The 20,711-nt window shown below is 41.8% G+C and overlaps 1 protein-coding gene across 2 annotated transcripts in view; it reads right to left on the bottom strand.

Moving 5' to 3' along the window:
- PRDM6 (PR/SET domain 6) overlaps nt 1-20,711 on the bottom strand; it is a 99,357-nt gene that overhangs the window by 20,451 nt on the left and 58,195 nt on the right. For both annotated transcript variants that reach the window (XM_022588676.2, XM_089909232.1), the window contains exons 3-4: nt 11,113-11,240; nt 7,460-7,584 (exon numbers count right to left, since the gene is read on the bottom strand). In XM_022588676.2, coding sequence (XP_022444384.2) covers nt 7,460-7,584; nt 11,113-11,240 — 253 coding nt within the window. The remainder of the gene's footprint in view (nt 1-7,459; nt 7,585-11,112; nt 11,241-20,711) is intronic.

Here is a 20,711-nt window from a genome sequence, read left to right as displayed (position 1 = left end):
ACACAGAGGATCATTCTTCCTAATACCAGTCTGACTGGCCCAACAAACAAAAGTATTAACAAAACACAGGGAATTATAAGAGGACAAGAAATGAATCGGAAAACACTATGTTATCCCAAGCCATGACAGTCCAGACCACTGCAAAAGTCCCAGAAACGACTAAGGCAATTCCCCAAAAGGATGAAGGCGTTTCTACATGAAGACATAATGAGCAAGTACAATCTCTTCAGTCCATAAGACAAAGGTTAAGGGAAAGAGGGCAAACTTTCAAAGCCCTAAAGGATTTAGTCAGGAAAGAACATAAACTCATCAAATCCTGCAAAATTAAACCCCTGAGAGAATGCAATGCAGGATCTATACAACAAAGTCCTACTTTACACCCTCATCCATTCATTCAGTCCACAAATGTGTACAGAGCATCAGTGACAAGCCTGACATTGCTGGCACTGAGGATACAGGGGAACAAGAGAGCCACAGCCCCGGCTTTCAGGCCACGTAAACTGTAGTGACAGAGACAGATATTACACAAATGTCCTTACAGGTAAATATTTACTCAGTTTCATCAAATCTAAACTTCCATTAATTGCAAGCCACACCGTTAATTGTAAGTCACTGATCATTATAACACACTTAGCAAGTTCAGAAAGATTAAAATGTGAAAAATATATGAGTTTTAGAATTGACGATATACAGTTGCTACAAGTGTAATAAGTGGTATGACAGAGAAGAAAGGAGGCCAAGAAAATGTCTAACAGGGATGGCTAAACTTCGGGTGGGAATGATGGCTTCCCTGAGGCAGTGACCTTGAACGTGAGTCCTGAAGGGTACACAGCATCAGACAGGTGCAAAGGGAGGAAAAAGGGGATGAGAGGAGATGACACGTTGGCAGCTGTGTCACTAAGTCTGAATGGCATGCTGAGGTGAGGAGCTCAGGGCATGGAAGGAATGGAAAGCAGACTCATGTGGCCAGAGAACAAGGCAGAGATGGACTGTAGCTGAGGCTGGAGAAGAAGGCAGCACAATTCCCAATGCCTGTGGCGGCAGGGCACATAGCAGAAATAAGTGCTGGGAAGCAGGTTAATACAACAGAGGACAGTGTGGTCTTCAGCAAACTAAATAGGGCATGGCCAGCGTAAAGATGTTTGAATTCGATTTTTTGTAAAACACTATGTGAGCCATACAAAACATTTCTGGAAACTATATGTAGCCCAGGGGCTATCATATTAAAGAACTAGGGATTGATTATAAGAGTAATGGCTAGCCAAAGAAGGGTTTTAAGCTAGGGTATAAGGTTATTAGATTTATGCTTTAAATGCATCATCACTCTGTATCATTAAGTGAGAAAGCGAGGTGCAGAACAAAGAATATATAGTATGCTGCTATTTGCGTACAAGGGGAGGGGTAGAGTGAGAGCGCCAAAGAGAGGGAGAATATGCTCAAATGAGAGAATGGGCAAAAAATACATCTGGAAGGACACCTAAGAGTGTTTCAACGGATTGCCTTTTGGAAGAAGAATTAATATGCCCATATTACTTTCTGTATTTTGATCTATGGAACCGAACTACCTATTAACAAAACAAGTGAGGGCTTCCCTGGTGGCACAGTGGTTGAGAGTCCGCCTGCCGATGCAGGGGACACGGGTTCGTGTCCCGGTCCGGGAGGATCCCACATGCCGCGGAGCGGCTGGGCCCGTGAGCCATGGCCGCTGCGCCTGCACGTCCGGAGCCTGTGCTCCGCAACGGGAGAGGCCACAACAGTGACAGGCCCGTGTACCGCAAAAACAAAAACAAAAACAAAAAAACAAAACAAGTGAATAAGCTGAAACAATAAAATCAACAAATCAGTGAATTTTCACTTTGGCTGCTGTGATACTAAAAGGGAAAATGTGACATGCAGGTGGCTACCGCAGGGGTCCAGGCCAAAGCTGATGGTGAGGCTGATCGGGAGGTGGCAGCAGAAATGAAAAGAAACTCATTTAAGAATACACAATCAACAGGGATTTATGAATGATTGGATAGAAGGGGTGAGAAAGAACAAGCGGTCAAGGTTTCTAGAAAGAACAATTGGATGAATGGGAGTGAGAGGTACTGAACTGGGGGAGAGGCAGCTTGCAGGACAGAGTAGGATGGTTTCACTTTACCATGTTTAGTTTGAGACACCTCTGAGACAGGCAAGTGCAGGTGGGAATTCGACAGGTAGACAAGATCCTGGGGCTCCGGTGAGAGGTCTCGGTTGGCAGTATAAATCTGGGAGCACCTTTCAGCCCTCTACACCCCCAGAAATGGGGGAATGAGGGCCTCAATCCTAAAGCATGGCTGGGATCAAGGAGCCCAAGAGGTCAAATCTCTCATGACAACGGGTTTCCTTGTGTCTTTTGCCACTTCCTTCTGTGAAGGTGTTTTCAGTGGCTGTTGCTTTCTGTTAGAGTCCTGTGCAGATACCAAGACATCCCTCTGGGGTGACTTCTCCTCTGTTTGTTCTAGGACCCTACAGGTTCCTTCAGTTCTGAGCCAAGTTTTATACTACTTCTTGGCCCAGGGTTTCCACAACTGGCAGGTAAGGCAAAATCCAACCCTGTATCCTCCCATAGCTGGGGCTGGTTTTTTGGAGCATGACATACTGTTTTTTTCACCAATGGCCTATTGGCTTGAGGGTAGCACTTTTCTAGTCCCGTTAAGGGACGAAACAGTGACTTCTGGTTCTTGGATTTATGTGAGGATTCAGTCCCAGCTGCTCACTGTGCACAAGGAGCCTAGAACCGGGCCCCTCCCAACTGCAGTAAGACTGAGCCTAACACCCACCTAGCCCAGGCTCGCTGCTACGGCCATCTCACATGGCACCTGCGTTAGGTTTGCTGTTGTAGTTTTTGCTACGTGCCTTCTCCTACACGGAGTTCCTTGAGGACGGGGTCTGAGGTTTTGTACCCCATCACAATGCTTCCCACAGGGCCTTGCACACAGATGTTCTCATTGGACTGAATTATACTGTAATCGCCTCAATGTTCATAGGTAGAAGGCTTGAGCGGGGCCTTTCTATCCGGGGCCTAGTTCCTTATTGTTGGTGGGATGGTGGGGTCAGTGCGCCGTGCAGAGGTGCCAATTTTTATTTTCTGCTCATTAAAATCAAAGGAAAAAGGCAGGCCTCTTGCGGGCAGAGTTTACTCCAGTGCAGCGAACCTCTGCGCTGCCATCAAGTGTCACATTCTGCTACCTCAGCTTCACATGCCAAGACAGAAAAAGCAGCAGGAAGACGTGTTTAACATTTATTCCCAGGTTTCTTTTTTCAATTTCCTCTGAAATGAATATGAATACACTATGGTCTTTACACTCTGCAGGAGCTAATCCCCCACTGGAAGCTTTGGGGAACCTCATTCCTTCTTGCGGATACAATCTGTCGACACAGGCGTTCCTTCAGGCTCTTCTGAAAGGCCCACAGTGGACAGAGCTGCACTCTCTTTGGAGCTCTATTACACTTATAACTATGGGTTGTTTTTTTCTTTTTTTTTTAAGAAAATAACATAGGAATTGCTTCCAGAACCCAAGTGCCTGTGTGAAACGCTGCCTTCTCTTTGAGGCAAGGCTGCTTTCAATGGCTCCTCCAGGCAGTGAGCGTGTCCCACTGCTTCGTGGCCGCTGCCAGAGGGGCCAGTGACTGAAGCCTGAACCCGCCCACATGCTCAATAGGAAATGTGTACTTTCGCTGTTGAAAGAACCATGAGAAGAAAATGATATTTTTATAAATGAAAGCGCTTAATAAGTATTATTCACTAAGTAAAATCATATTTTCCTTGAATGTCTTGGACCATGTATCAATTTCATTAACCAAGAAAAAAATCTAGCTGAACTATGTACCCCTTCTAGTAATGGCAACAAAATTCTCAATATGTATCCAGTGAGCATGTATTAATTGTTTACTGTGTGCATAGCACTATAAGGAGGCTCTGTGGAAGCATTTTGTCAAATAAGTCTTTGATCTCAAGAAGCTTCTTTTTAGGGTACCTAATTTATTTTGTGGCTAACTCGGTAGGATAAAAATTGTCTTCAAACTGCTAATCCCACTGAGATGATTTCAATTACTCAGGGTTGCAGAAGGCTATCTGTTAAATTATCTGTCCATGCCCTTTCACACATTTGTGCTTTTAAATCACACAGAGTATTTTCTCAGTACAGAATAAGGATCCCTCATTATAAAGCATCCCTAGGTCTCTCCGTGAATCATATGGAATGACAATCCATCTTCGGGTTAGAGTCAAAGTCATATACCTCCCCCCACGCCATCTGATGAAGCTTTCTGCTGGTTTCCTGGGTGGCCAATCTCATGACAGATATATGACTTTGAGACAAGAACTGAAATAAAATTCCTGTAATACCCTTAGGGGGGAGGGAGATGGTCACTGCCGAGCATTTTAGTCAATGACTTAATTCCCTTTAAACTTCCCTCCACCCTTGCTTAGAGCTCTGAACTCAACCTAAAAGAGCTGCATAGTTTACCTACTGAATCCACAATACTTCGAGGTGCGTTAGCTTTGTGAATTTTCTTCCAAGGATTTCAGGTGCTAAACGATACACAACATGTGCCCCGGGAGAGTGTATTCAATACTCTAATCAGCAACCTCAAGAATGCTTCACACAGGTTGGACAGTGGGAGAAAGAAGGCCTCAGAAGCAAAGCACTTGGTGTTGCCACAAAGTACATTTTTGATGGCACTATCACACTGAAACTGGAGACCAGCTGGTACACTCTTAGACACCATCGTCAGGTGGCTGTGAATGGCACATACAACCCCCAATCCTCCAGCTCAGCCCCTAAATCCGTCTCGTCCAGGTAACAGCATCACGAGGTGGAAGCAATGTCGTAGATCTGAGACTTCCACCCCAGAGATCCACGTCAAGGGGAAGAAACACATTCCCTGAGCAGTCATTCCACAGTTCCCATGTCTGACTCATAACTCAGTAAATGGCCATTCCATCCATCCAGCTCCTCAGACCAAAGTCCTGGAGTTATCTTTGACTCCTTTCTCTCACTCAGCATCCAATGTGTCAGCAAATGCTGTTGACTTTACTTTCAAAATATATCAAGAATCCAACCACTTCTCACCACCTCCACCGCTTTTACACTGGTCCAAACCACCATTACCTCCCCCCACTGGATTCCAGCAAGAGCCTCTAACTGGGTCCTGCTCCATCCTCACCCTCACTGTCAGGTCCCCACTCAGTGGCCAGAGTAATCCTGTTACAACTTCAGTCAGATCACATCACTCTTCTGCTCAAAACTCTGCAATACCCGCTTTGTCCAAGGCACACAGAGTAAAAGCCAGGGTCCTGACAGTGACCTCCTGGGCCCTACAAGATCCCTTCCCCCAAATCTAAGGTAACCCCTCCCCACTTCAACCAATACACTCCAACTGACACACCGATGTCAATCTTTGTGATGCTCTTCTGACAGGCCAGTAGCATTTCCATCTTGGGTCTTTACACTTTGAGTCCAGCTGCCTGCAACACTCTGCTCCCAAAGAACACATGGCTTGTTCCTTCATCTCCTTAAGTCTTTGCCCAAAGGCCACCTTCCTAGTAGGGCCCACCCCGATCATCTCTAAAATTGCAACTCCCAACTCCTGGCACTCCTCACCCCTTCTCTGCTTTGTTAACTCTATGACACTTATCATCACCTGACAAACTATTTATTTACTCATATACAGGTTGATAATCTGTCTCCCTCTACTAGACTCTATGCTCTAGGAGGGCAGGAATTCTTGTCTGTTTTGTTCACTGCTATGTTTGTAGCACCCAGCAATGATGCTGGTCCTTAGTAAGTATTCAACAAATATCAATGAATGAATGAATGAATGAATGAATTTATTTTTGGACTGTGTGCCATGTACTTTACAACTCTAGACTTTGATACGTTTACTCCCAGACATCCCTTGACACACATACCACAATATTTCCAGAGTCTGGAGCAGGCTGTACTAAAGGAGGAAACAGAAGGCCTTATAAGATTTCTGGAATCTTTTTGGATCAGATTCCATCCTTTAGAAGGCGAAGTGACACCAAGGTTCTAATGTATAGACAGGCCCATGTCAGCAGATCAGGGGAGTTGATACTGGTGCTTTTCCGTGTGTGGATCTACATCTAGTTTTAGGGGAGCTGGGCATGGAGCCATTGTGGGAAGACAAAGCACACTGGCCGCCATGGCCATTTCTGCCTGTAATACCAACCACACACTCATGTCCAACACTGAGATTTTCTCCTATGAACAGACACTCCCTCAAACAGGAGTAGGACTGCAGAAAAGAAACTTTCCAATGGAAACTTGGGAAGTAAGAAGAATGTACTTACATGTCCAGAGATTCATTTTTTGATTTGAGATTGGTTTGGGGTTAGGGTAAAGTGGAAAAGGAAAGTTGAGAGTAATATGCTTTTTTGAGGATTCTAATTTTTACAAAGAAAATAAAGATAACATGGAAAAGAAATACCTGATCAGCATTTCAATCAGTAGTATTACAAACATTTTTTTGGAGTTTATATGTGTGTGAGAGAAAGTAAGTAGAGAAGGAAAAATTAAAATAACACATTTTTTTTCCAAAATGAAGTTTCTTAAATAGATCTGTTCTCTCTGCGTCTTTTTCTACTGTATAATTCCAAATTATCAGTTCACAGATTAGTCAATTTGATGACAAGAAAAACAGTGTCATTAAAACCAGTGTTTCTCACTGAAGCACATCAGAATCACTTAATTCTGTTCCAAATACTGGAAATCACTTCATAACATTTTCCCAAAGAATTGATAAAAACAAATATATAAAGTTTAGGTGAAAATTGCTGCAAAAGTTTGCATCTGCCTAGACATTAGATTATTTTTTAAACATAATGATTGCCATGGTAAGAAAGATAGAAGAAAATTACATGGTTCACTTTAGACTAAGTTGCTTAGAGAGAGACAAATTCCTCAACCATACGTCTATGATTTTTCCTACCATTTCTCATTCCAATGACTACTTAAGAGGAAGCAAAACCAATCGACTGGAGGGGTGTTACTCCTGATTAAACAACAGTGTTTTCTCATTATTTCATTTTTGCAAATAATGCGACTCCAGCAAGACTGTGCACCCCTTCAGAGGAGAAGTTGTATCTTATGCTGCTCTTGTAAACAGACACATAGTAGGTGCTCAGTAAATACCAACTGCCTTAACATTTCTGCTGGCAATGATTTAAAACCAGGACAAAGGACAAAGGTTTTAAAATCATAAGCAGGCGAAGAAAAATTGGCCTGTACAAGTCAAGACTCCCTGTGAAAAAGCAAAGGACATACAAGGAAAAGAAAATGATGGAACAGACGTGCACATTTGTGTTACACAGCAGAGTGAACCGCATTTCAGGAGTTTCAAACAACACTCTTAAAAAGTTAGCTTTGAAATAGGTATTTGGAAATGTGAATTCAGAGCTAAAATAAATTCTTACAGTTTTCATCCTGGGCAATGCATTGTAAAGGGATCCCAAAGAAAGACGTATAGCTGTCATTGTACCACACCAGAAGCTCGGTACCCCTGGGAATATCTATACAGGCTCGGTAGAATATATTCGACCTATTCAAAACAAAAGAAAACCCAGCTTAGTAATCGGTAGGACTCATGTGCCCCATCCACACTTTTATTGCCCCGAAAAAGTTCTGCCCAGCTTTCCACCTAAACAGTTTCTGTTTGTAATAAAATCTGCACCCACCTTATCATTCCCAACAACCAATTAGAGCCTGTAACCTGGTATGATAAATAGCTCACAGTTTATTTCCACAGTGTCCCTCCACAGAACCTCTTGGCTGAAGAGACAAGATATTTGGCCCGAGAGACAGCAGAAAGGAAGCGTTCATTAAAAAAAAAAAAAAATTCCATCTCATACTAATGAGAAGATTCTCTCTATTGGCAAATTGCAGACTCCGGTGCCTCAACCTCACATATAAATTAATACTATTGATTTCTTATTTGAAGGGAAAGTGTTGCGTATATTCTTACAACTTGGCATTGGGAGTTCTCTAATTTGTAATAAAATTAAGCAGCTTTGTGATATAAGGACTGAAAGAAATAAAAGTCTTCCCCATTGCCTTTTTTCTAAAGTTTGATACAGGAGAAGAGAAAAACCCTCTTATGTGAAATGGATGGAAATTCAGTAAATACAAGAGGAGCACTCTGGCTGAAAGATTACACTCTGAAATGATGGAGTGAAGGTACCAAGAAATAACCATTTTTTTAATAACAGCTGTGGCACTGTAAAGAAAAATCTACAGATTAAAAGAAAGAGGAGCCTGCGACGGGTTTTCTCAATGAAGAACTGCTACAAATATTAGCCTCAAGTTCAAGATAAAAGTGGTTAGGGTTGGTGGACCTTAAGTTTAGCCTTTCTGTAAGGAATTGGCCGTAGCAGGGCAATTTGTTCCTTGTATAACACTGCAGACATAATGTGAAGCCTTCACCACATTTTTCATGGCAGTGAGATATGCACTTGTCAACATATTTTGTCACCACAAAGTGGCTCTTGGCAATAGGATCATAAAGATCAATAAAAAAAAGTGCAGATTCTCAATATTTTACTTGCAGCTGCAAAAATTTCATTTATCTTGTTATTTTCCTTACTTGCTGCCATTCTGTCTCACGAGGGCACTGCTAGCTAAGCAGAGTGTTTTTTCCCAACATTCTATGAATATCTGACAAAAACTCCAGCCAGCTGTCCGGACCTCACTCCCCTTCCTCCCTCCGCACCTCCAAGAGCTGTGCATTTTATTAATTCTTTCCACTGCTACATAAAAAAATCAAAATTGGAGCCGGGCTATAAATCACTGGCATCTCCTAACTTGAGAAAAATTGAGTCGACTTTGTACTTCACCCTTGTAACATTTCATCTCTCGGTTTGGCTTCCCTTAATATAAACACAGCGCCCGGCAAATGAATGTGCTAAAACCAAATGACACACTTTGCCGCTGAAAGAGCAGAACTGTTTTCGAGCAATGGGTGGTCTTTTGAGGCACAGAGTAGGCCGAAAGGGGGAAAAAATGTGTAAGCGTACACCGTTCTTTACAAGCGGGCAGAGCTTCCAAAACTCGCAGAAATCTCTGCATGTTGAAGCACATCAAAGGGATTTTTCCCTTTTCAGATAATATTTCCTTTGCTGACATGTATTTAGTATTGTGGTTGGATGACTCATAAAGATAGCTTCATGGCGTCCCAACGCAGCTGAAGCAGAACACACGCCAACAAACATTATTGTCAGCCTCAAAATAAAAACAAAACGTTCAGCTAAGGGTCAATCAATCAAGGGTTCTTTGAAGAAAATTCCATTTAGATATTACAAATCATAACAGAATGAATCTAAACCAGCTGACTTTTTGTGAAGAGGACATTCATGTACAATAAAAATTAGGCTAGCTCTTCAGGGTCCAACTTTTCTATTTTCTTACTCTTGGACGTGGTCACTGGTGACGGATGCCAGTTTTTAAATTGTGTTTTTGTAGTTCATTTTATAAAGATCTGAAGTAATCGAAAACAGATCGGCAGAGAGAACTTGATGTGTAAGTGCCATCAGGAAAGGGAGCAATAAAACCCACTTAATATCGACAGAAAGGTAATGACTTGCTCATACCCACCTTCCTCGTAGGGGTTTCTTATTTTCCCAAAGTCAGAATTTGCCTCAAGAGCTCCCTGGGTGCCCATGACAGAACCAGCCAATCTATCTCTTGCCAAATGGAGAAGCACAACCTTTACTAATTTTCTAGCTCCGAGTTTTATAAAAACTTTATGACAGAGATGCAGCTGCAGGGAAGGTGGGTGAAGCCCATATACAGACTGTAACCAGATCCCGTCGTACACAAGTTCGTTTAAACCCTTATGTAATGAAAGATAACTGCCTAGGAAACCAAGGCAGTGAGTCACATGCTGCCCAGATATGTTCCTTTTGAATTTGGAGGTCTTTGGAGAGCAAGCCAGATTTGTGCAGCCTTTAACCTATAAGGGGAATAAAGCTTTTTTTTTTTTTAAGTCTTCATTTAGAAAAAAAAAAAAATGAGAATGAAAATAAATCATCATAGGCAGGACTCCAAGTTGCCGAGCAAGGGCTCTTCTGCTTTGATGTGTCTGTGGTGCCTGGTAAAGCTAAACAGTTGCTTCTGATCCGAAAGGGAACAGGGCTGTTTATAACTGAGGTCATATATTTACAGGGCACATGTTTTCGAGGGATTCTGAGAAAAGAAGGCTTAGTGGCAGGGCTTTTTTCCTATGGGATCTGTCTTTGCCTTTTTGTCTCCACTCCAGCTTTTAGCATTAAATGGAAATGCCTGACCAACAGGTGCACTGGGCAGGTGTGGCTTAGGCTCTGGGAATCCACCCTGCTTCTATGCCCCTACCCCACCCCAGGCCTCCCTATGAGACTCTGGGCAATGGGGATGGCTCACCTCATCTTTGTTACCGTTTGGGCTTTGCCCAAACATCTCAGGAGACCAGGGCCTTCTCTATGCTCCGGAACTACCTCATCCCCTGAAACGTACTCTGAATTGTCGCAGGACCAAAGCCAAACGCTTTGGCACCTTTCAAGGGATCAGAAGAGGTTGCTCTGACTCAGCCAAGGCTGCCGAGCATAACGGTTTTAGAAAAGCAGCTTTGGGAGTGTTGAGAGTTCTTGATTTCCCATGCCTTTGTACAAATCAAACTGTTCTCCCTAGGAGACAGCCAGACCGAAGGGGACTGAAGGCAAGCAACCTGGGGCTGAATCTCTAAACTCCTGTTTACGTGTGGACACGTCTGCTGCGGGGGAAATCACTCCGAGTCAGTGAGTTCGCTGGGCTCACTCAGGCCATTATGAAAGTTCAGGTGATGATGTGGAAGTAACTTTATCACATGCAGTGAGTGAAAAAAGGCCTTCTCCTAGCATCTTTCTTCCCGAATTCTCAAGAAATTACTGTTAAAAGAACTAAGGAGATATCACAAACCTAGCAAAAAAAATTCCTGCCAGTCCTTGCAGAGTTCTTCAGGACTCTGCAGGAGTTTTTCAAAACTAGCAGCAAGCCTGAATTTATATATGCAAGGCAAAGGGCTTCGGCTTTGTAAGCGGTAAATCAAGGTATACTTTACCTGTACTGAACTACTGTTAGATTCTGTTCTCCGCAGTGCCTTGCACATCGGATATACCTCATCCAGCTCGACTTACTAGGTTCCCCACCATCAATAAAGTGCTGTAGTGTCCCATCTTGGTCATATATCTAGAGAAGAGGTCAGAAGGTCAAGTAGTTAGAACGAATCATCAGCAATCATTTTCCCTGCTTCCCTTGGTGTCTTTATGTGTCGGCTGCAGCAATTTATTGCCCGTAGGTTTGCTAGTGCTTATGAATGCTTGTGGAAACTCAACTGGAATAACAGAAGAAAAACATTTTCTGGTGATGCAAGTTAATCACGTTTTTCTTATCAAGCCAATCTTCCCTTTATTAAATATATTTGTGGCATCTCAAGGATGTGAGTGACCATGTTTCCCAAAGAATATTTAACCTCTTTGACAGGCTACTCTTAAGTAATGAGCTGCTGGGTAAACAAAGCAAGCTGAGAGGCGAGGCCACGCTGATATGGCTGGAACATCCACATGAGAGGCCCTCCTCTCAAACACATAACTGCTCGAAGGCATTCGGGAGGCAGGGACCGTCTGCTTAACAAGCTGGGTGACACCTAGCAGAGGTTGGAGCGTTATGGAGCTGTATCACACTGATAAAGCAGACTCTGATTCAGATGAAATAAACGGACTCTCACCTCGCAGAAGATGTAGGGCTTCAGCTGTCAGGACCTGAAACTATTAGGAGAGGAGTCATGAAAAAAGAGAGACCCTCACAAAGGGAAAGAAAAAATAATAATAACTGTTTCCTATGGATTTTTAATGTCTTAACTAAGGTTGGTCTAATAATTATTGCCTTAGGCCACCTCAAGCAGATTTTCTTTCAAACACATTCAAGGAAATGAAATCTGCTTCAAACCAGGCAATAAGTGTGGGACAAAAAGTCTTCTGCGAAACAACTGGCCAGCCTAGGACATGCGGAGTCAGTGCTGACAGCAGAGACAATCGGCTCTCACTTCCAGAAACCAGGTCAGCCCTGGGTACCTTGAAGGCTGTGGTATCTAGAGGAGTGGGAGATCCGGGGTTATGTATGTACAGCAATTCTCAAAGGTCATCCTCAGCCCTAGGGGCAGCCAGGAAGCAAGGGGTACAGTTCTCAGAAGGACCATGGCAAAACTGGACCTTTTCAAATAAAATCAGCAGTAAGATTCTGTTCCCCAGAGCATCCTGAGAAAATATTTTTTACCTTTGCTAATCAGACTTTCCACTTTTCCTTTCCAAATAGACACAGAGATAAGTCTCACAGAGAGCCTCACTGGTTACATTTTGGCCCTAAAATTCGTAGGGTCATTCATATTAATTTAGCTCAGTATTTCTATTCTGGAGGCCAAAGGGCTTAGTGATGACAGTTCTTTTTATCATCACCAGTCATTTAAAAATAGCTTGATTTTTTTCTTTTTTTGGCTTTACTTGAACTCATTTGTCTTCACCCCCAATCTTTCCACTAACCCCCAGAAACAGAAGAGAGACACCAATCTAACCAATACAATTGTTGGGGAAGTTATAACTGGGTAGCAGGCCAGAGTGATTACAGCTGATAATCAATGTAGCCTGCGAAGAACGAAGAGATTCCTGGATTATATTATATTTAAGATTAATGATTTTAAATTCCTAGCTCAGGGATGATGGCAGAGAATGGAAACATTTCATGCAGTGGATACATCTGCTCTTCGAGCAACCTAATGACAGATTTCATATTTAGGTTAGGTGACTACACTGTACTTATTTTGTTGTTGTTGTCTTTGTTTTCGTTTTAGGAAACTGGTTCAAAGGCTCAAAGTCTCAACCCTGAGTCTGCTGTTGACAACCCGTGCAACACTGAACACAGCCATCAGTTCTCTGAATGCCACTGTTTATCTATAATGGAGCCCAAAATGTTGATGATCCAGCCCCCTGCCCTGTCCTTCCCCCATGAACAAACCACCCATGACAGCTGCTAGTGAAAATAACGACACATTTGGAGAAGCGCAGTTCTCCTTTGTGCTTGTAGCTAATGTCCTCAACAGCAAGTAAAACTCTCTAACGTTTATATGTAGTTGTGGGTGTTGCCTTGAGCGTTAGCTCATTTGAACACCAGACACTAGCCAGTCAGTCTTGAAAATGAGTATAAAAAAGTGTTTCCTTCTTTATCCAGTCATGTATATGTATAACTGATTCACTTTGTTATGAAGCAGAAACTGACACACCATTGTAAACAATTATACTCCAATAAAGATGTTAAAAAAAAAAAGTGTTTCCTCCCACACTGTTTCAACAATAGTCTCTTTAAACTAAGTATATTGTGATTACAGGAATCCTACAATTTTTGCCTACCTGGTGAAACTCCTCTCGCCTTGAGGAAAGTAGATGGCTATGTGTCAGGCTTTCCCCAAATATCACACAATGAGCGCATAGCACGAGGTTGAGCCTCCCTGGCTTCAGCCTGATACCGATATCACACGATTTCACATGAAACTGATGAAAATCCCATGTACCTAGTTGGATCGCACAAGTGTGCATCCAGCCAGAGTTGAGGAAGCTCATTCAACCTTGACACTGTTCTTTCCCTCAACCCCCCAGAGCCCAGCTATCATCAGATCCAGCTGAATCTGCCTCCTAAACATCTCTCCCTCTCCACCATCACCATCCTGCCGAAACCAGTTTCCTCTCTTGCCTGAAGGAAGACAAAAGTCCCTTAACTGATCTTCCTGCGCCTTCTTCAGGCCCTTCCAACCTAGTCTCTAAAGTACAGCCAGAGTGATCTTTCAAAACACGAATCTGATGATATGCTTTTCAACCCCCCCCAAAATAAAAACTTCATAAATGTCATAAAATGTCAAGTCATAACAACATATATTCACAGCATGTGAAATTTCATCATGGGGGCCCATCACGCTAATACGGGCAGCACCTCCAACCTACGTTATTTAGGGAGGTGGGTCGAAAACACGTGCCTTTGCAGTTGGCTCAAGACCATCCTGGAGCACTTTCTGGCTTCTGCTGTTAGGAGTTAACATGTAAACTGTGTTTCTTGAAAGTGAAACAATGGGCCAGAAGGCAGTGATGCCTATTTCTGTTCATTTTCCTAATAGAATAAAATTGGGAAAACCAAGACACCCACATGTGCACGCTAAAGAGGAACTAAAGACGACTTCTCAGAAAAGCTCTGGGTCCTAATTTGAGTATTATTATTACTCTCCATCATTAGCTCAAGTTTGCTTCCATCTAAGAGCTTAGTTAAAAAAAATTTTTTTTTAAAGAGGGCAATAAAATTCTGCGTGTATCTGAACTATACAAGGACACTGTCCCTGTATCCAGATGGGCTGACATTATTCCTTCTAGGAGAGAAGGAACCACGAGTGGGGAAATGTTTCAGCAGATCTCGGTCTAGAGCAGCTGCAACAATTTGGGAAGTTGTTCTTGGAAGCCGCATTAACATCTACATTTGTGTGACGCTAAAATGTAATTTTAAGCTAGATACCTAATAGGTCTAAAAAAATTAAGGAATCTAAGGAGATGTATTAATGCCAAAACCAAGAGTTATTTTGTTTTCATTACCTCTCAAAAGATTTAAAATAAGCAGAAAATATCAAAAATCATGCATAAAGTGTTTAGACAATCTCCTCAGGACTGATGAAAATGTCAAAAAGGTCAGAAATTGTATTCATTCAAATGGTGAGAATAAAGGTAAGAGTTAAATTTAGGAAAATGATTCCTTGAAAGAACCCTTGAATCAAGCATAGTTTTGCTGGAAACTGTGTACTTTATTCTGAAAGAATATGAATCACCAAAGTTTTAACATTTGCTCTGTTTTTTCTAAAGAAGCTGAACAAATGACCCTCTGGAGGTAGGGGAAACGCATGTAAAGAAGCACACAGGACACTTGGTAGGAAAAGGGTTAAATTTTGTAATGGAAACCCCTCAAAGCTGTAGAAAGTATATTCATTTTACAAAGCTAGTCCTAGCATTGCTGAAAGGGAATATAAAATGGCACAGTCACACTGGAGAACATTTTGGCAACAAAATAAAGTCAACAATGCATATTTCCTGTGACTCAGCAATTTCACTTCTAGGAAATTATTCCAGTGAAACTCTGATACATGTGCCTAGGGAGATGAGTTCAAGGGCATTCACTGTAGCACAGCTTATAACAGTAAATAATTATAAATAAGAGAAATATCCATCATCAGAAGAATAGATTCATTGTGGTTCATTTATTCAACAAAAAAGTACAAAACACTTAAAATGAATGAACTAGATCTGTTTGTGTTAAGATCTAGTTGATATAAACATCAAAAACATGATTGAGAAAATCAGGTTGCAGATTAAAGTATATGATATCATTTGTCAACATTTCAAAATATACAAAATAACACCCAATAGTATCTTTTATAAGAGTGTATACTGTAATATGCATATAGCAATATACCTATCTATATGTATCTATACATATAGTACAACTCTGAACAGACACACAGGAAGGATTCATGATAACTTCATCAGAGTCATGGCTTTGGAAAGAAGGGGATGGAAGGAAAACAAAGGGAACTCACATGTATCTGAAATGCTTCATTTTTCTTAAAAAAAAAAAAAGATTCTGAAGCAAATATGGCAAAGTGTTAACACTCACTTTTTTGTGGCTTGCATATGGCATTTATATATTATACTTTGGACTTTTCTGATTTTTTTTTAAATCAAAGAGAGAAAAATAAATGAAAAGAAAGCCTAGCCATTTATTTCTCTGTACTTCAATTTTTGCATGTGCTGTTAAAACAGAGAAGCCTACTATCTTACCCAAGGTTAAAAACTGTATCTGTGTTATCTTCCTGGGGAACTCTTGGTAATATGTATCACTACATTATCAGCCACTGATTTCCTTCCTGATTGTTTTGTTGCTATTTTAAAACCACTGGTTTTGGTCTGTAATTTTTCTTTTATCCTGTATCAGTGGGAGTAGAAAGATAAGTAAGGGGGAGAGCTCATTCTTACCTTTTTAAGGAAATTTTTATAGTTTTCAATCCAATATTTACTGAAATGCCACACATGTGGTTGAGATAATGATCACACAAATTGTCGCTCATTATAAACCATGCATAGATTAACTGAAAACCACCATGTGAAAGGTATTTCATGCAATCCTGAAGATCAGGAAACTGCATTCTCTCCTACGATCTTATTTTCCTAGAACAAGAATCTATTTTAAATATATTAAATCTTATTTTAAATAAGAACAACATGAGTAAAAACTGCACCAGTGCTGTGTCCTAAAAACACTGGTCATCAGTGGCTTGTCCACAACTTTGTCATTTATGAATGCTGCCAATTAACATTAACAATAATAATAATCATAGAAACAATGTAAGCCAGTGACTGACTTGGGCCCATTTTAACATAATAGCAAGAAAACCATCTTCTGAATGATAAGAATCTGTGTATATTGGTGGCTCTGAGCAATCTGTTTCTCTAAAGCAAGATTTGCAAACTGGTGGCCCTCCGGCTGAATTCACATAATTGACCAATTTTGTTTTCTCTCCGGTGTTTTAAAATTTTGGAAATTTTATCTAATTTCTAATTTTTCTTGAGAAAAAAAATTAGAAGATGGGTCCCCAATCTCTGGCACTAATCCACGGAAACATCCAAGGCCCCTTCAAAGTGGCCTCTTTAGATTAGCCATGGGCTTTTCTCCTTCCCCATACTCCCTACTACTCCCTACCCTTAAGTGTTCCTTACTTCACTCATTTACTTAGCTGCTTGGCCTCATAAAGCATTTAAGTTGGTAATTCCAGCTGTAAAGGAATTATTGCTACCCCGTGAAAATCAGTCTGCTACTGCTGGGGGCACTTTCAAGAAAACCTGTTTGAACTGATAGCCTGGAAACACTGCAAACATTGATCACTTGGGTGCTGCCCAAAAGCCATCATCTGACCCAAGATCCAAGTATCTGTGCTGTAGTTTTCCAGGGAGTGGGAGTGCAGAGAAGAGAGTTCATTTCTTTTTACCAGAAGAGGGTTTCAATAATCTTTTTAAGCAAGGGGTCCGTTTTAATTCAAAGAAGTCATAAATGTAATTACACTACAAAAACAGATAAAAGTTGCTGTGGTCTACTGTAAGAACAGATAAAAAGCAAGTCCACCAGGAAGCACCCCACCAGCTCAGTGAACCCCACCTTTGCTGTCTGCCACAGTCACTGGGACATCACCAAGGGCCCACAGTGAAGCGGGGACCCTGTTTGAAAAATCACAGGCAGAGCACTTCCTCCACTAGATAGGCTTCAGTCAACAACTCTGCTAGACAGTTGAGTACCTTGGCTAAGTTTAGAGGCCAGGGAAATGAGATTTGGAAGAAATCTCAGAGATGGGCTGTTCTAACCTGATCAGTTTGCAGTCAGCCCTTGGTTCTCGTGCAAGTTCCGCATCCGCGTATTCAGCCAATCGCGGAGGGCGCACAGACACGAGGGCAGAGGGCCGAATGCACCATGCTGGCTTATACAGGGCAGTGGTCCCCAACCTTTCTGGCACCAGGACCAGTTTCTTAGAAGACAATTTTTCCACGGACCGGGGTAGGGGGTGGGAATGGTTTTGGGATGATTCAAGAGCATTACGTTTATTGTGCACTTTATTTCTATTATTATTACACTGTAATATATAATGAAATAATTATACAACTCACCATAACTACTCAGTCACATGCAGAATCAGTGGGAGCCCTGAGCTTGTTTTCACTTGCCACTCACTGATAAAGTTTTGATATGAGTCTGCAAGCAACTGATTTATAATGGTCTCTGTGCAGTCAAACCTCTCTGCTAATGATAATCTATATTTGCAGCCGCTCCCCAGCGCCCAGCCTCAGCTCCACCTCAGATCATCAGGCATTAGATTCTCATAAGGAGCACACAACCTAGATTCCTCACATATGCGCAGTTCACAGTAGGGTTTGCGCTCCTGTGAGAATCTAATGCCAACACTGATCTGACAGGAGGCGGAGCTCAGGCGGTAATGTGAGTGATGGGGAGCAGCTGTAAATACAGATGAAGCTTCGCTCGCTCACCCGCCACTCGCCTCCTGCTGTGAGGCCCAGTTCCTAACAGGCCACAGACCAGTGCCGGTCCGTGGCCCAGGGGTTGGGGACCCCTGATATAGGGGACTTGAGCATCCACAGAATGGGGTATCCGTGGTGGGTCCTGGAACTGATCCCCTACAGATACCAAGGGACGACTATATACATAAGGAAAAGGGGTCTCCAAAAGTTAGTGACTTAGACAAACTGAGACTCTAGTCAATGGCAGAATGAGGCCTCCTCACACCTCATTTAATCCTACAGATATTCTAAAGAGAGCCATGGACCTTAAACAAAAGGAACGTGAATTATAACTTAAACATTAATCTGCTCCTCCCAGAACTGGGATCTCTGAATTTTGGCATGGAAAAAAGGAAAAAGAAAATGTCCAAAGGTTTTATTTGAAAGTATTAGCCAATTTTCAGAGAGTAGGGAGACATCTCAGGCTCCCTCTCCTACGATTCCACACCGCGGCATGTCCCCGTGCCTAGGCCCAAGCAGCAGCATTTGGTCATGTGCTGAAACACCAGTCTCCTTCAGTTTTCCCCCAAAATTTGAGGTGAGGGTGCATATTTTATGTCCAAACATCTACCACAAGGCCTAACACGTTGGCGGAACTCAAAACATGCTGAAGTGAACTGAATTGAATTCTCACAATAATTCTATAGCTTCTTAAAGATCTCAGATTTTATTCAAAGCTTGAGAAGAAATCGCCACTAAATGCAATTAAAACTTCATTCTAAGCACTAGCAACCAGGGCTTTTTAAAGAAAATATTACATCGTTTTTGAACCTAACTTCTTTCAATTCTATGAAATGCGAAGGTGGTTTTCATATGATGATTAAAATGTAATAAACAATTACCATAGAAAAGGGTCAAGAAGAGTTCTTGGGGAGTTTTCCAGTTTAAACCTAAGAGCCCAGCACTGTTTTAAGTCCCTTCACAGCACATGGAAGATCCAGGGAAGAACAGATACAAAGAGGGTTTCTCAGATCTCCTCCACCTATTCTCTACACACTACCTTTAGACGACCCCATCTTTCTGTAAAATTCAGAAAACAAGGGTTTCAATAATCAAGTGTATTAGTAATTTGAGAAACTGAATTGAAAACTATACTGTTTGGCAAGATGGATAAAAATGTTTTACTGTGAGATTCCTTTGTATCAGAAGATAGAGGTGCAATATTTTGTTATACAACTATTTACACAAAAGAATAATTCTTGACTGTTTGGACTGAAAAGTTAAAAAAACACAATACCTTTGTTGCTCAATAAAAGATTTTACTTTTAATAGTATGGTTGTTAGAGGAGACTTTCTAAAGTATTACCAATGAAAACATGCAATAGGAGCCACCCCAGTCAGGAGGAACTGGAGAGGGTAGAGGACAGAGGTTAAGAGCACACGTGTGGGTGTCAGCTCCAATGTGTGTGAGTTACAATCATAGCTTCACCTCGGATGGCCAAGTGACTTTGGGCAGTTACTTAACCTCTTGAGGAAGCTGAAGCCTTCTTGGAAAAAAAGGGTGTTAATGACAGTCCCAGTCAAAGGGCTGATATGAAAATCAAATGAGCTCGTATATGTAAAGGACTTAAATCAGCGCTGGGCACATGGTAAGAGTCCAGAAAGCATTAGCTATCCTTAGGCCATCACTATAATTAGATGGGAAATGTCAGCCTGGACTTCATCTACTAACCTGCTCGTGGACACTGACCACAAGATAATACATGTGGCATTTGCAAACTCATTATTGCTAAGATTACAAGACCGGAACATTACAAGCTCATTGAGGGCAGGAATGCATTTTAAATATTTTAAGATTTTAACCATCAGTACCTTACACAAAGCTTTGTACATAACAGGAAATCAACTTTTGTTCAAAGAGAGAGAAGGAAAAATTGGGAATAACATAAAGGGGGTGTAGGAATAAACCAGTCGTTCTAGTTTATGTTTTTGCCCCGCCAATGAGTCTATCCAAAAGTAAAACAAAATATAAAAAATGCTGGATGGATGTGAATACTATCTAGAAAACAGTACGGAAGCATTTCATCAGTTCTACATTTTCCATTTCTTAAAGTTAACAGTGTTACAAACATGTAATCCAAAAGACACAGACACCCACCACACCTTTAAGAGCATTCCTGGAGTATCTCTGTAACTAACAGGTTGTTACAAGCATTTTAATTAATTGTTGTTCCAGCCCTCTTACTGAACATCCCCTACCATGCAGGACTGCTTGACCCCTGAAGACACTGACATTTCTGGCCAGAGGAGGCTCCAACTCACAGTGCCTCATGTCTACATGAGCACTGAGCATGGTCAAGGTAGGTGAGCTATCTGTGCAGTCAAATGTACCTGGAGGAGGAGCAGGGGACATTTGTGGATGGCAGCCTTGAGCATCAGATCAACAGGGAGCACTGTCAGCCATGGCTTCCGGGCACTGCTTCCCAATCTAGAGAGGAAGACAGCAAGAACCACACCACTGTGGTCTCCTAGAAGCTCTACTTGTAAACTTTCAACTCAAGCTAAGTCAAACCTT

The sequence above is a fragment of the Delphinapterus leucas genome, chromosome 3 (genome assembly GCF_059928025.1).
Source record: "Delphinapterus leucas isolate spDelLeu-1000000601 "Yukka" chromosome 3, BTC_Dleu_Yukka2, whole genome shotgun sequence".
In the NCBI taxonomy this organism is placed as follows: domain Eukaryota; kingdom Metazoa; phylum Chordata; class Mammalia; order Artiodactyla; family Monodontidae; genus Delphinapterus; species Delphinapterus leucas.
The sequence above is the reverse complement of the archived record's forward strand: the minus strand, read 5'-3'. Positions and strand labels throughout refer to the sequence as shown.